Genomic DNA, 17,371 nt, shown 5'->3' with positions numbered 1-17,371 from the left:
TTTATCCCTGTACCCATCGGGGCTCACAATCTAATTACTAGTCTGAAATTGGAAAAATTTCTTCCTCCAGAGTTATGCGTTGAGCGTTTTCCCTGTCACCTACCTCTATTGAAGGCTGCCGATGTATTCTGCTTTATGTGAATACAGTGGCATACATTGACTGCTATTTTCACAAACATCTACTGCACAATATGCATTTTTAATTTTTTTTATAATATGTCCCGCTTTTGTTTATTTAAAAAAAAATAAAATGGGCTATAAAATCAGTATGCCGACATATACTGATTCTGCACACGCCAATAACATGTGCTATTAGTATATACTGGATGACTATAGAGGTTTATGTGCTTACTCAGTGCGAGCTTCAGATGTGGAGTAATAACGAAATGGGAACAGACCCTAATTTATATTTGCTGTATTATAGAGAGCTATATTTTTCTGCTTTAGCAGCCATTCTTACAAAAGTTGAGAACAGAGCGTTTAAGAGGCAGTGACAGGTTTTCTACATTACCAACTGTGCTCCCCTGTCGATACCTTAATTCAGCACAATATGTTTCCCATATATGTGTCTCCGCAAACCCACCTGCCTCACAGGTGTACTTACATCCATGGAAAAGAATTGATACGGCAAACTTTTATTCCATATCCAGATGAACTTGCAGCATAGCAGTGTTTTCCTTCACTGACACAATATGACCGCACTGGTCTTTAATCATAGTGAATACTGGCTATGTCTGTAACACAATTTAAAACCACTCGACCCCTCATATATTGACATAAAAACTACTAATTATGCCTTTTAAAGGGTTGTTTTCAAGTTTACACGTTATTCCCTATGCCTCAAATATTTTCCCGATCGCTGGGGGTCTGACTGCTGGTACACCCAATGTCCCCAAGAACAGGCTCTGAAGAGACGTGATTGGAGCGGTGGTTGATCATATGCACATAAGCTCCATTCATTCATAATGGGAACACAGTGGATATCTGAGCGCAGTGATTGACTGGTCTTCAGCACTCCTATATGTATGAATGGAGTGGCAGTGGACATGTTTAATCACCGCTCCATCCCCACGGGGCTCTTTTCAGGATTGGTGGAGGTCCCAGCGATCAGACCCCCAGCAATCGGGAAGTTATCCTCTGCATAGAGGATAATGTCCCAACTTGAGAATACCTCTCTAACTACACAGATAAATGTATAAATAACTACCCTGCAGTGATCTATTCCTATTATTGGACCTAACAAATGGCTTCTACAAAGAACCTTACTATGGATGACTAAATAGCCATATACTAAAGAGGCAAGATTTTATTATCGTTATCCATTGAGTTTTGAATTTTTCAGTTCATGCCCTTTTTTTTTCTCCCACAGGCTAAAATTATGTGCTCGTCAATATGCAAGTGCATAGGTTGCAAAAACTTTGAAGAGAGCCCAGAGCGTAAGACTCTAATGCACCTCGCTGACGCTGCAGAAGTGAGGGTGCAACAGCAAACTGCAGCCAAAACAAAATTGTCTTCTCAGATCTCAGACTTGCTCACAAGACCAGCACCATCACTTTCAAGTGGAGGTGGAAAGTAAGCTCCTTTTTTTTACTCTTTCTCTGTCTTGATCCAGAATTATAATTTGCCTTCTGTAATTGTCTCTGTGAGTGACTGCAGAAATCAGAATCCTTGCATCCTGCGCACCTCATTGTCAGTATTCTCCAATGTCATTGCTGAGATTCGGCAGTCACGTGACTGCAAGTTTGCGATTTGCATATTTCCTGCCACATTCTCACTAGACGTGATCGGCCTAGATCAGCTCGCTTGTATTTAGCAAAGCCGAGCACGTCTAGTCTGCATGTATGCTACTCGCATACTTGCAGTCACATGACTGCCTGGTCTTGACAGCGACACATCGTGCGGTGTACACACTGTAGGGATTCAGAAGTCTGTGGTCACAGAGTAACTTCAGACTTTCACCACAAGAACAGACAACCCCTTTAACTAGACAGCAAGTGTAAGACTAAGTTCCCACAATGAGCTTTTGGAGGGTTTTTGATGTTGCAGATTTTCTTCACCATTTCTGCTCCCATTAAGTAATATGGGTTACTTTCATTTTTTCTATACTACACAGTGTAAAAAAACTCACCAAAAACTCATCGTGGGAACGTAGCCTAAAGGGGTATTCACATCTTGGCCATTTATGCCAGAGCTGGTGTACATAGCACTATAATAATAATAATAATAATAACAACTTTGGGGCTAAATTCTAGCATAATATATGTTTAAAAATATTTCAAAAATTAGGTTTTAGTGTTCACAGCCTGCTGCAAATGTCTTCAATTACACACATCCATATAGCAGTGAATGTAGACATGGTGTTTACGTACTGTATTTCAGATGTATAACTGCTAACATACACAGTCCCTGTCCAAAGCTGGTGTCCTGGGAGTAAGGCTTGGGAACAGAATTTCTTACATATTGTATATTACAGAGATGGAGTACCATTAGTACTAAAGACTGTGTTCCCTCAAAAACAGTGCCACCCCTGACCCTAGGGTGTGTGTGGTATTGCTACTCTGCTCCAATCGCTTCAATTGGAAGGAGTTGCAATAGCAGACACAACCTATGGCCAGGGGTTTGACACTGTTTTGGAAATGTTTTTCTAATCCTGGACACACCCTTTTTAAGTTATTTAAATAGAAGAAATCACGCGTGGAGTTTTCTGTTCAGTCAACGAAGTGACAGTGATCACTAGCCCATCTACATACATGCCCACAGCACCCAGTTACTGGTCTTGGCGGTGTACAGGACGAGGCCACTAAGGCCTGTGATCGGCTGCGATGTTCATGTGGGTGTATAGACTAGCATGACACCACTGCTGCCAGGACTTGTGGAAAGAACCGGAGCTGTAAACCTGGAGCAGCAGAAGATTGAACAAGGCGGTATTGGTCATTTGATTCTCACTTAGGACAATTTATTTTCTTTGGCTTGAAAAAAATGAAATGTCTCTAAGAATATAGCTGTAACTTTAAAGGGAACCTAGCAGTCTATTCATGTTGCCCTATCTGCAGACAGCATGAGTCAGGGCCTGGCTCTATGATTGCAGCCAGGTATATCTTCATCTGAAATGCTGCAGCGTTCAGAGAAAATGTAGTTTAAAGATCTGTCGGGGGGACCATAGGGAGAGATGAGACTCCTAAATCCACACATGGGAGAGACCTGTCCATCAACGAGAGGTGTGCAAAGTACCGTCTCTAGTTATGGTTCCTGGCTAGCTCTTTTTCGCACAGCCAGGATCTGATTCATTCTGCCTGCGGTTTGTGCAGCATCAATCGACTGACAGATTCTCTTTAATATATCATTGCACATTGCTGTACTTGTGCATAACATAAAGTGGTGTGAAAAAGTGTTTGCCCCCTTCCTGATGTCTTATTCTTTTGCATGTTTGTCACACTTAAATGTTTCAGATCACAGAACAACTTTAAATATTAGAAAAGGATAACACAAGGAAACATAAAATACAGTTTTTAAATGAAGGCCTTTATTATTAAGGGAAAAAGAAATCCAAACCTACAGGGCCCTGTTTGAAAAAGTGATTGTCCCCTAAACCTAATAACTGGTTGGCCCACCCTTAGCAGCAGCAACTGCAATCAAGCGTTTGCGATAACTAGCAATGAGTCTTTTACAACCCTCTAGAGGAATTTTAGCCCACTCATCATTGCAAAAGTGTTGTAATTCAGCTACATTGGAGGGTTTCCGAGCATGAACCACCTTTTTAATTTCATGCCACAGCATCTCAATCAGATTAAGGTCCGGACTTTGACTAGGCCACTCCAAAGTCTTAATTTTGTTTTTCTTAAGCCATTCAGAGGTGGACTTGCTGGTGTGTTTTGGATCATTGTCCTGCTGCATAAACCCAAGTGCACTTCAGCTTGAGGTCATAAACATATCTTCAGGATTTTTGGTAGACAGCTGAATTCATGGTTCCATTTACCACAGCAAGTCCTCCAGGTCCTGAAGCTGCAAAACAGCCCCAGACCTTCACACTACCACCACCATATTATACTGTTGGTATGATTTTTCTTTTCTGAAATGCTGTGATACCAGGTGTAATGGGACATACACCTTTCTAAAAGTTCAACTTTTGTCTCGTCAGTCCACAGAGTATTCTTTCAAAAGTCTTGGTGATCATCAAGATGTTTTCTGGCAAAACTGAGATGAGCCTTTTGTTATTTTTGCTCAACAGTGGTTTTTGTCTTAGAACTCTGCCATGGATGACATTTTTGCCCCGTCTCTCTTATGGTAGAGTCATGAACACTGACCTTAATTGAGGCAAGTGAGGCTTGCAGTCCTTTGGATGTTGTGGGGTCTTTTGTGACCTCTTGGGGTAATTTTGGTCGGCCGGCCACTCCTGGGAAGGCTCACCACTGTTCAGTGTTTTCGCCATTTGTGGATAATGGCTCTTACTGTGGTTTGCTAGAGTCCCAAATGGCTTTATAACCTTTTCAGACTGACAGATCTCAATTACTTTCTCATTTGTTCCTGAATTTTTTTGGATCGCAGCATGATGTCTAGCTTTTGAGGTTCTTTTGGTCTACTTCACTTTGTCAGGCTGGTCCTATTTACGTGATTTCTTGATTGAGAACAGGTGTTGCAGTAATCAGGCCTGTGTGTGGTTTGTGTGTGGCAAGGGAAATTGAACTAAGCTTCCTGAAGATGTGATAAACCACACTTAACTTATGTTTTAGGTGGGCGAGGGAGGGTATCTCTTTGTCACACAGGACCCTGTAGGTTTGGATTTCTTTTTCCCTTAATAATAGTGTTGAGCGAGCACTAAAATGCTCAGGTGCTCGAAGCTCGGGCCGAGCTCACCGTGATACTCGGGTGCTCGACCCGAGCAACAAGCCCAATGTTAGTCTATGGGAGACCCGAGCATTTTTGCGGCGGCACCCCCGGCAGTCTGTAGAAAGCCTAAAAAGTGCACAAAACGATAATGACAGTGTTCAAATGACATGGGGACAGCATGGGGATCGCCCCCGGAAGCATTTCTGACCCCCAGGTCACTGCTGTCAACAACGTGGTCAGAGGTATTAAGCCACTTTTAAGGGCTCACAATAAAACGTTCAAAAACGAAACTGAAACGGTTTTCCTGTGAAATATGCTAAGGAACTTCCTTTCCAGGGTAAAGACTTATGTATAAGGTAAAATAACCAAAACAAAAATACTCCTCCACACCTTGGGCTATGTTCACAAGTAGCATTTTTTATGCGTTTTTGCACTTTTGTATTGCTTTCAACCGTGACAAATGCATTCACCGGGAAATGTCATTTTAACATTTTACAACCTTATCTGGCCATGTGCTGTGTGACACATGCATACAGTGCTGAAAAGACATGGGAACAGCATGGGGAAGACCCCTGGAAGCATCTCTGACACCCTGGTCACTGCCTAAAAGTGTGCCCATCAGAAGTGATCCTTGCCGCATCAGAAGGTGCAGACTTGCAACTATCCCCATGCAAGTTCTAGTCCCAGGGCAGTGTTCAATTGTACCTCCCCCATTCCTTGCAATGCAAGCGCAAGTATGCAGCCTGCCACCCACCCACCCCCAGGCTGCAATACCATACTGCTTGCACTTGTAATTGGGCCTTTTAGGCATGTGGAGGCGGAATCAGGCCACCACGTCATGGCTGCGTCAGCGGCCTGGTATCCATACTCAGTCCCCAGCCGCTCGGCGGCCGGGTGTCCACTCTTGGTCCCCAGCCGCCAGGGGGCGGCCGGGTGCCCACACACGGTCCCCAGCCGCCTGGGGGCGGCCGGGTGTCCATAAACGGTCCCCAGCTTCCCCTATTTGAAGGACAGCCTAACCACAAACACGTGGACAAGTGAATGTGGCCAGGGATGGTCCATCTGACTGACGCCTTCACACTGGGTTAATATTGTGGAAGCCGGGACACAGTTAGACACTGGGATGCAACACGTCCTCCAGACATAGAGGATTGCGGGTCCTGGGTCAATCAGGCTTCAACACAAAGTTCAGAAGGTAGACAGCAGCAGTGGTCGGCCTCCTACACAACGAGTAAATTATTCATGATCATGAGGCCATCCATCTCCTTAGCTTTCTGTTCCTTGGAATGCAAGCGCATGTATGTAGTAGCAGCTAGGCCTGAGGTGGTCAGCGTTTTTTCGCATATCCTACCTCCTCCGAGGATTGCTGGATGTTTTCCTGCTACTATCCCAGTTCTATGACTCCCGTTAAAACAAAGCTTCAGGTGATGAATGATGGATGAGGTGGTGGCAAAGGAGAAAGAGCAGGAGGAACAGGGACCATTCACATCAATATCAGGCCAGTCAACCACACGTCTTGTAGGATATGTTTCTGTACCAAAATGAGCGGTTCGGCTACACAGTTATAGGGCATACAGTGAGTGCAATGCCTACCAAAAATTTCGAGGCAATCCAATGCCCCTTGGAAGTGACATGGAGGTCAGAGGGCCTTAACTAAACCGTTTTTTCCATTTATAGCAACTGGGTCTCCTGTACACTGTTGGCCTAAGCAGTGAATGGAAGGCTTTCCAAAAATTATGAGGAATTGCAATGCCCCTTGAAACAGACGTGGATTACAGCGTACTAAAAACCTTCTACCCATTATTGGGGAGTGGGTCTCCCTTAGGGTTCGCCTATGCATTGAAAAGCAAAAGCCGACTAAAATTAGGAGGAAATGCAATGCCCGTTGGAAGAGTTGTGGAGGTTAGAGGTAATTAAAAACAACATTTCAATGCCCCTTGGAAGAGCTGTGGAGTTCAGAGTGGTTTAACAAGACGGTTTTAATGCCCCTTGGAAGAGACGTGGATGTCGCAGTGGAATAAAAAGACGATATCAATGCCCCTTGGAAGAGTGGTGGAGGTCGCAGTGGAATAAAAAGACGGTTTTCATGCCCCTTACAAGAGCCATGCAGTACAGCATATTAAAAGCATTATTCCCATTATTGGGGAGTGGGTCTCCCATAGTCTTTTCCTATGCCTTCCAAGCAAAAGCTGCCAAAAATTAGGACGGAGGAACTTGCAATGCTGGCAACACGGACCACGATCACACTGGTGGTATAGTGGTGGTGGAGGCTGAGGATAAGGAGAAGAGCAAAATACTGCCGAAATGAAGAAGCGTATACCCATGTGTGGGTGTGAAGCGGTGCATGTGAATACACCTCCCGAAATAACACAGTGGATTTGACTTTGTTACTCTGCTGTCATTTGGTGGTGATGAGAAGTCTGGCCCAATCCAGCCCTTGTTCATTTTGATAAGGGTCAGCTTGTCGGCATTGTCAGTTGACAGGCGAGTGCGCTTATCAGTTATAATTCCCCCAGCGGCACTAAAAACACGCTCCGATAACACGCTAGCGGCAGGGCAGGCCAGGACCTCCAAGGCGTACAGAGTGAGTTCATTCCAAGTGTCCAGCTTGGATACCCAATAATTAAAAGGCACAGAGGAATCCCGGAGGGCGCTGGTACGGTCGGCAAGGTACTCCCTCACCATCTTTTGAAACTTTCCACTCCTTGTGAGAGTACCCCGTGCCTCAGGGCCTGTAAGCTGGGCGGGTCTCAGAAAACTGTCCCAGAACGTTGACAGTGTTCCCCTGCCTTTGCTAGATTGGAGTTGCGTCTCTCTCGCCTGTATTCCTTGGTTGGTCAACAAACAGTGACCTCTGCCGCTAGCGTGTTCAGATGGGAATTTTTTTAACAGTTCTGCAGCAAGGGCCTTCTGGTACTGCCCCATTTTTGTAGACCTCTCCACCTCAGGAATAAGAGAGTGAAAGTTCTCCTTGTAGCAGGGGTCTAAAAGTGTCACCAACCAGTAATGACACTCACCCAACATTTTGACAACGCGAGGGTCACTGTTAAGGCAGCGTAACATAAAGTCAGCCATGCGTGCCAGACTGGTAACGGGCAAGACTTCCGTGTCCTCACCAAGATGACGACTGACCATGCTCTCCTCCTCCTTCTCCCCCCTGTCCTCAGGCCACCCACGCTGAACCGACGGTATGACAGTTGTACAGGTACTACCGTCTACAGCGCATGATACCAGCTCCTGTTCTTCCTCCTCCTCCTCCTCTCCCTCATTGTCCCCCAATGCACGTTGGGATGAGATGAGGCTGGGCTGTGTGTAATCGCCCGCTACGGCTTCTTGATCCATCTCATCATACTCTGGCTGCAATTCCTCCTCTTTAATTCTCTGCAGAGAGCGTTGCATAAGACTGACAAGTGGGATGCTGACGCTAATGATGGCGTCATCGCCACTCACCATCTTGGTGGACTCCTCAAAGTTTGTCAGGATGGTACATATGTCAGACATCCAGGTCCACTCCTGAGGTCTTATGTGTGGAGTCTGACCTGAATATCGACGGCCTTGTTACAGCTGGTACTCCACAACTGCTCTCTTCTGCTCACAAATCCTTTGCAACATGTGGAGGGTAGAGTTCCAACATGTGGGGACATCACACAGCAGTCGGTGTGCCGGAAGCTGCAAACGCTGCTGCAACACAGCAAGGGTGGCGGAAGCTGTAGCCGACTTCCGAAAATGAGCTAACAGGTGGCGTACTTTGACGAGCAGATCTGGCAACTCTGGGTGCGATTTAAGAAACCGCTTAACCACGAGGTTAAGCACATGACCAAGGCATGGTACGTGTGTGATCTCGCCTCGCCTCAGAGCCGCCACCAGGTTATGGCCATTTTCACACACGACCATGCCTGGATGTACAGTACAGACAAAAAGTTTGGACACACCTTCTCCTTAAAAGATTTTTCTGTATTTTCATGACTTTGAAAATTGTATATTCACACTGAAGGCATCAAAACTATGAATTAACACATGTGGAATTATATACTTAACAAAAAAGTGTGAAACAACTGAAAATATGTCTTCTATTCTAGGTTCTTCAAAGTAGCCACCTTTTGCTTTGATGACTGCTTTGCACACTCTTGGCATTCTCTTGATGAGCTTCAAGAGGTAGTCACCGGAAATGGTTTTCACTTCACAGGTGTACCCTGTCAGGTTTAATAAGTGGGATTTCTTGCCTTATAAATGGGGTTGGGACCATCAGTTGTGTTGTGCAGAAGTCAGGTGGATACACAGCTGATAGTCCTACTGATTAGACTGTTAGCTGCTTTTTTTCTTGCCATAATGCAAATTCTAAGTAAAGAAAAACGAGTGGCCATCATTACTTTAAGAAATGAAGGTCAGTCAGTCCGAAAAATTGGGCAAACTTTGAAAGTGTCCCCAAGTGCAGTTGCAAAAACCATCAAGCGCTACAAAGAAACTGGCTCACATGAGGACCGCCCCAGGAAAGGAAGACCAAGAGTCACCTCTGATACATAGTTACATAGTTTATAAGGCCGAAAAAAGACAAGCGTACATCCAGTTCAGCCTATTTCTTGTGCACTGCAGCTATTCCGCAGCGTTGATCCAGGGGAAGGCAACAAAAAACCATGCGGTATAGGCCAATTTACATCATTGAGGAAAAATTCACTTCCTGACACCAATCTGGCAGTAAAATTAAATCCCTGGATTAATTAACTAAGCATAAGATGTAATTTTATTGTTCTCAAGAAAGGCGTCCAGGCCTCTCTTGAACTCTTTAAGTGAGTTGGACATCACCACTTCCTCTCCCAGAGAGTTCCAGAGTCTCACGGCTCTGACCGTAAAGAATCCCCTTCTATGCTGGTGCAGGAACCTCCTTTCCTCCAGACGCATAGTGTGCCCCCTCGTCTTTGTCACCATCCTTGGTATAAACAGGTCATGGGAGAGATCTCTGTACTGCCCCCTGATGTATTTATACATGTTTATGAGGTCTCCCCTAAGCCTTCTCTTTTCTGAGGATAAGTTTATCCGAGTCACCAGCCTCAGAAATCGCAGGTTAACAGCAGCTCAGATTAGAGACCAGGTCAATGCCACACAGAGTTCTAGCAGCAGACACATCTCTTCAACAACTGTTAAGAGGAGACTTTGTGCAGCAGGCCTTCATGGTAAAATAGCTGCTAGGAAACCACTGCTAAGGACAGGCAACAAGCAGAAGAGACTTGTTTGGGCTAAAGAACACAAGGAATGGACATTAGACCAGTGGAAATCTGTGCTTTTGTCTGATGAGTCCAAATTTGAGATCTTTGGTTCCAACCACCGTGTCTTTGTGCGACGCAGAAAAGGTGAACGGATGGACTCTACATGCCTGGTTCCCACCGTGAAGCATGGAGGAGGAGGTGTGATGGTGTGGGGGTGCTTTGCTGGTGACACTGTTGGGGATTTATTCAAAATTGAAGGCATACTGAACCAGCATGTCTACCACAGCATCTTGCAGCGGCATGCTATTCCATCCGGTTTGCGTTTAGTAGGACCATCATTTATTTTTCAACAGGACAATGACCCCAAACACACCTCCAGGCTGTGTAAGGGCTATTTGACCAAGAACGAGAGTGATGGGGTGATACGCCAGATGACCTGGCCTCCACAGTCACCAGACCTTAACCCAATCGAGATGGTTTGGGGTGAGTTGGACCGCAGAGTGAAGGCAAAAGGGCCAACAAGTGCTAAGCATCTCTGGGAACTCTTTCAAGATTGTTGGAAGACCATTTCCGGTGACTACCTCTTGAAGCTCATCAAGAGAATACCAAGAGTGTGCAAAGCAGTCATCAAAGCAAAAGGTGGCTACTTTGAAGAACCTAGAATATAAGACATATTTTCAGTTGTTTCACACTTTTTTGTTAAGTATATAATTCCACATGTGTTAATTCATAGTTTTGATGCTTTCAGTGTGAATGTACAATTTTCATAGTCATGAAAATACAGAAAAATCTTTAAATGAGAAGGTGTGTCCAAACTTTTGGTCTGTACTGTAGGTTCAGCGGTCTCAGCCACATATCTGCCTGCTCTTTCACAGCTGTCCACAACTCACAAGCAGTGTGAGGTTTATCACCTAAGCTTATGAGTTTCAGCACAGCTTGTTGCCGCTTGCCTGAGGCAGTACTTCAGTGCTTCCAGCTTGTAACTGATGTGGTGTTATCTGAGATGGAGGCTCAACAGGAGGAGGAGGAGGAGTATGATGCGCAGGAGCTGTACACTGTGGGGGCAACTGTGACTGACATAGGGCCCACAATCCTCGGTGTGGGGGGGATGTGTTCCTTCCCAAGCTCCGACTGGGTCCCGGCTTCCACTGTTTACCCAGTGTGACGTCAGGGAGATGTACCGTCCCTGGCCACAAGCACTTGTCCAAGTGTCCGTTGTCAGGTGGACTCTCCCAATAACTGCGTTGTTGAGGGCACGGCAGATGTTTTGGGACACGTGCTTGTGTAGTGCGAGGATGGCACCCTGGGCAAAGTAGTGTCGGCTGGGGACCGAGTGCCGAGGGACGGCCACCGCCATAAAGTTGCGGAAGGATTCTGTCTCCACCAGCCTAAAAGGCAGCTTTTTCAACGCAAGCAGTCGTGAAATGTGCAAATTTAGGACTGTGGCTTGTGGGGCGTTGGCTGCGAATTTGCGTTTCATTCAAAGGTCTGGGATATGGACAATTGAACGCTGCGGTGGGACGTGGACGTTGATGCTGTTTCTTGAGAAACTGCCATAACAAGTGAAGACTGAGAGGAGGGGGCATCTTTGCATGCAGTATGGACAGGGGATTGCCTTGCACGCACAACAGGGGGTTCTCTTACACGCACAACAGCGGAAGAAGCAGTGGTGACACCCGCTGACACTGGTCGTGGACCCTGGGGTTTGCCCCAATAAGTCCGGTGCTTTGCTGACATGTGCCTGATCATGCTGGTGGTGGTCAGGCTGGTAGTTTTGTCACCCCTGCTGATGCTGGCATGGCAGATGGTACAAATGGCCTTTTCGGGGTTATCAGCAGAGTGTTTAAAAAAAATTCCAGACTCTGGAAGACCTACCGGTTGTACTTGCAACGTCCCTCGTGTTGGTGTTACGGGGAGCTGTTGCCTGCCTTCTGTCTGCGGCCACCACACTGCTTCTTCCTGCCTGTTGGGGTACTCTGCCTCCCTCCCCGTGTGCTGCTGGCCTCGCTCTGCGTGTCCTCCTGCCACGTTGGGTCAGTTACTAGATCATCCACCACCTCCTCCTCTTCCACTTGCGCACCACGATCTTCCTCCTCACTTCGTGACAATTGTGTCTCGTCATCGTCCACTTCTTGTGACAAATTGCCAGCGTCGACTTCCTGTGGCCGTGGCTGTTCAAATATTTGGGCATCGCTTCATGGGATCTCCTCTTCCACCACTTCAAGCGGAGCAGGCGAGGGGCCCAAATATGGATATGCACCAGTGAACAGCTCTTCAGAGTGTCCAACTGTGGGATCAGTTGCTGTCTGACGACACTTGGCATGGTGGGAGGAAGGAACATCAGGGTGAGGAGGAGTATGCGGTCGAGACTCACGGCTACTAAAACTTGACCGTGTGGAAGACAGACCGGAGGTGGTGGTGCCCAGGTAACTGGAAGTATTATCTGCTATCCAATTAATAACCTGTTCACACTGATCAGTTCGCAATACTGGTGTTGTAGTGTGCTTCCCTAGTAATTCGGTCAAGAAGTGGGAGCGAGAAGATGTGGCTGTTGGTTGTGGCACATTTTCACCTTGGCCACGGCCCCGTCTTCTACACGCACCATCACCAGAACGTCCAGTTCCATGTCCCTTGCCACGCGCCTTGCCCATTGTAAATGAAGTAAAATAGCTTACACTCGCACTATCAATGGAAAAAGGGTAGCAAAAAGGAGATTAGAACCGTGGAAGAGGAAAACCACAGTTCTATTTCTCTGGCCTACACCAGAATCTTTTAAACAGATATATTTGTGTCTGAACAGTCAGCGAGACACTATTACTGTTTTTTTTTTTACGGAAAAAAGGCCTAAAGCTGGATAATACAGAGAGTTGAACCGTGGAACTGCAAAACCATAGTTCTAGTTATCTGGCCTACACCAGAATCTTTTAAACAGATATATTTGTGTCTGAACAGTCACAGACATACTCAATTTATTTATTTTTTTGGGGGGGGGGGGGGCATACCAAAAGGTTAATAAGACGCGTATTTGTACAGTTTGACTGAGGAAAAAAAAATACAGGATTTAGATGAATAAAAAAGGATTTTTCCTGGCCCCTGGGATAAGTCTAGCAATTTGACCAGCAGGAGCACACAGGACTGTAATGCAGCGTTTGCTGGTATAACCACTGCTTCTCCTATACAGCCTGCCTGCCTGCCTGATATCTGGGATGGATATTAGTCTTGTTTGATTTGGCAGGCTTTAGAGACCCTACACTAACTATTTCGCAATATAAATCTCTCCCTAGCTCTGCAGCGCTGTCCCTACACTGTCTGATCCCGGGCGACTGTGTCCAAGATGGAGACGCCCGGTTTTAAATACTCGAGGTGACGCTGTGTGGCCAGCCAATCACTGTAATGCCCACAAACAACATGGCTGCGGCATTACATTGACTGGCAGGCAATCCCGGCATGTTCATTGGCTCTGTAAAGAGCGCCAAACATGCAGGGCGGAGACCCGAGCTCCCGCCCAAGTAACCCGGAAATGCTCGGTGCTCGCCGAACATCCCGAGTAGAACTGCATTTGTGTTATCTTTGTCTAATATTTAAATTTGTTTTGTGATCTGAAACATTTAATTGTGACAAACATACAAAAGAATAAGGAATCCGGAAGAGGAAAAATACTTTTTCACACCACTGTATATGTAAAGTTGCTCGTCATTTTAATGCTCCTGCTTACAAAGACCCTTCCATTCTTTTAAGGCTACCGTTCACGTTCGTAACAAAGGAAGTCGCTGAGGCTACATGTGCATGTCTTCTAGCCCAGGCCGAGGAAGGAGAAAAGCTCTCGAAGTCTAAAGCTGCCACCGAGCGGATGATATTAGAGGAGTTTGGGCGTTGCTTAATGAGGGTAATTAACTCTGCCGGAAAAGCGAAAAGTGACCCTTGTCATATGAGTTGTTGAACATGAGGCATGTAGACTGACACGAGTAACCAGTGATTGTGGCTATGAAAAGGAGAGTGCTTTCAGGGAGAATATGGAAATCACTGCCACTAAACACTGAAGCCTCGGCCCACGATGTACGGATGACGCAGAATTCTTACTCCCGGACTGACAGTGACGTTCACAATGTACATACAGAAAAACAGGTTTTATCAGAAACTATACTTTTAACTTTGGCAGTTGTGTTACCCGGCTCTTAACTCGTGCACAAAAGACGACCTGTCTTCTCCACCAATGAATCCAGATTTGTTCTCTTTGTTTCTTTGTCATGTTTTCCTGATTTGATCAAGTATTTTAATGTTTGTTTTCAATCACTGAGTGTCTTATAATGGTCAGTTTTTGTTTCGCGGTCTGGAGTGGTAAGTTCCCAGTGCTGTGCAGATTGCTGTGCTCCTGTAATCGCTTCAACGCCATCTTAATGGACATTTTAAAGTGACGGAGGGAGGAAGAGATGTCACATTGCAATGGGTGGCTGACGGTCATAGAGGTTGTTGTGTTTTTTCATGTAGCTAATTCCATGGCAGAAGCACAAAGAACAGAATATTGTAAATTACACATGGACTAATTTTATGATAAATTTGATAACTGCTATTCACTTTTATTTTTCCTCTAATTCACTATATTAATTTGGACATTAGGAGTGATTGTTGGGATTATATCCAGTGACATATATTCTGAGGGCAGCCAGTGAGAGATCTCGGTGCAGACGAAGTAAGATCCTACTCTTCTTCTTCTTAAAGGGAATCTGTCACCACTTTGGAGTTATCAGACCTCTACTATGCGCATACTGGGTATAGAAAAGTAAATCTATACATACTTGTATGGCCCATAGTAGAGGTTTGATTGCAGAGAAAAGCACTTTAATCAATTCTATTTTGTACAGGCTTGGCTTCCGGGGGACGCCAAGCAGTCTCCGCCTATGTGCTTATTATTCCCCCCAAATCTCCGCCTATATGCTTAATTATCATATTCCCCCTTCCACTACACGTCCCAGGGCCCTGTGACGTGCACTGTGCTCCCTGACTTCCCGGGCATGCGTAAAGCGCCGTTCACATAGAGCGCTTTGCTTCATCTCGGCCCCGTCTGCCTGTGCACTGCGCTACAGGGTTCTATTGCGCAGGCGCCGGGAAGTGACAGTGACCGCCCACCGCCTGCGCAATAGAAACCTGCGGTGCAGAGCACGGAGAGACGGGGCTGAGATGAAGCAATGCGTGCTCTATGTGAACGGCGCTTTACACATGCCCGGGAAGTCAGGGAGTACAGTGCACGTCACAGGGCCCTGGGACGTGTAGGGGAAGGGCGAATATGATAATTAAGCATATAGGCGGGGATTTGGGGGGAATAATAAGCACATAGGCGGAGACTGCTTGGCGTCCCCCGGAAGCCAAGCCTGTACAAAGTAGAATTGATTAAAGCGCTTTTCTCTGCAATCAGACCTCTACTATGGGCCATACAAGTATGTATAGATTTACTTTTCTATACCCAGTATGTGCATAGTAGAGGTCTGATAACTCCAAAGTGGTGACAGATTCCCTTTATCAGACCTCTACTATGCGCATACTGGGTATAGAAAAGTAAATCTATACATACTTGTATGGCCCATAGTAGAGGTCTGATAACTCCAAAGTGGTGACAGATTCCCTTTAAGAAGAAGAGTAGGATCTTACTTCGTCTGCACCGAGATCTCTCACTAGCTGCCCTCAGAATATATGTCACTGGATATAATCCCAACAATCACTCCTAATGTCCAAATTAATATAGTGAATTAGAGGAAAAAATAAAGGTGAATAGCAGTTATTTATCATAAAATTATTCCATTAGCACATAGGCAGGGATTGCTTGTCGTCCCCCGGACGCCAAGCATGTACACAATAGAACTGATTAAAGCGCTTTTCTCTCAGACCTCTACTATGGGCCATACAGGTAAGTATAGATTTACTTTTCTATAACCTGTATGCCCATAGCAGAGGTCTGATAACTCCAAAGTGGTGACAGATTCCCTTTCAGATAATGGTAACATGACATGATGTGTAGCCAATAGAATATTTTAGAATAATTTCGGAATTAATTGGCAATATTTTTGTATTACACATGAAAATATACTACAAGATCTGAACCGCGGCAGAATGAGCTAAGAGTTCTCATATACACAATGGCAGACCTAAAAGGTGTTGCAGATCATTCCATTTGTGTTTATTAGATATATGCAGTACAGGCATTTCCACTATTAGGTATGTATTTTGAATATCACTGTAGGGCGTTCATCAAGCTATGGCTGAAAAGGAGCTTTATCGCGAGTGGAGGCACACATTCTCAAATTGATACGAAATTGATCCACTGTGGTCCTCTTGCTTAACACGTATGTTACCAGGCAGCAGTTGGCCTCAGCCTCAACAGAACAAAACTGTGCGTGGATCAGTTAAAGGGTATATCCAGGACTTTTAACACGACAGGTAGTTGCTACATACCTGCCTGTTGTGCACGGCACCTGTTGTGCACCATTCGCCGCCGGAACAGACTTCCGCTGATGTCATGTCAACAGAGCGCCTGTTTATTTTCCTGTTGACAAGGCGGGACTACTGGTGTCATGCTGATTGACAGCCGGCTCCCAGCTGCCTAATTGGGGGAAGCCAGCTGTCAGTCAGCATGACGCCAGTAGTCCTGCCCTGTCATCAGGAAGAGAAACCGCTGCTCTATTGACTGGGAGCAACTGAATCTGCAGTGACCTGCACCAGGTACAAGTAGTTGCCTCTGTTAGCAACTACATGCCTGTTAGTGCTTAGGCACATTTATTTATTTTAAAGTCCTGGATATCTCCTTTAAACGGAATCTGACAGCTGATACATGCTGCTCGATCCACACTGGCTGCAAGATCAGTCAGGTACGTTAACCTCTGAATTGCTGTGATGTTTCAGAGAAAAACATACTATGTAAGCTGAACAGAAAACTAGTTGGAAAGGTGGGTACTTGGCTTCATTTCCTCTCCCGCTCCCCTGGAGTGACAGGTCTCTCCCTATTTAAGCATGCAAGGAGAGACCTGTCACTCAATGGGGAACAGGCAGGGAGTACCCATGTGGCTTAGTCTGTAGCAACATTTAAAGTATATTTTTCTCACACATACATGGCTGAAATAATACACCCAGTGTCTGATACATGCTGCCTATGGATGGAGTAGCATATATGAGCTGTTCATTTAAATGTTAATTTAGGGGTAGAAGTATGCATTTTCATTTCCTACCTGTAGTGGGGATATGTGTATCATAACAATGTAGTGAAGTGATGCTTTAGTAGAGTAAGTTCCTTGTACAATCATGCTAAGATGGTGCTGCACATACGGTCCGCTTTGGTCTGATTGTGGTAT

General features: G+C 45.6%; 1 protein-coding gene across 1 annotated transcript in view; it reads left to right on the top strand.

The window, feature by feature from the left end:
- Positions 1-14,671, top strand: part of LIN54 (lin-54 DREAM MuvB core complex component) — a 34,318-nt gene extending 19,647 nt beyond the window's left edge. The window contains exons 13-14 of the mRNA XM_073637032.1: positions 1,370-1,572; positions 13,770-14,671. Of these exons, the coding sequence (XP_073493133.1) occupies positions 1,370-1,572; positions 13,770-13,971 (405 nt within the window). The 3' untranslated portion in view covers positions 13,972-14,671. The remainder of the gene's footprint in view (positions 1-1,369; positions 1,573-13,769) is intronic.
- Positions 14,672-17,371: the final 2,700 nt, after the last annotated feature.

Source organism: Phyllobates terribilis, unplaced genomic scaffold (genome assembly GCF_046119375.1).
Source record: "Phyllobates terribilis strain yellow unplaced genomic scaffold, ASM4611937v1 Scaffold_1__5_contigs__length_1240528914, whole genome shotgun sequence".
Taxonomy (NCBI): domain Eukaryota; kingdom Metazoa; phylum Chordata; class Amphibia; order Anura; family Dendrobatidae; genus Phyllobates; species Phyllobates terribilis.
Note: the sequence above shows the minus strand (reverse complement) of the source record. Positions and strands in the feature narration are given on the sequence as shown.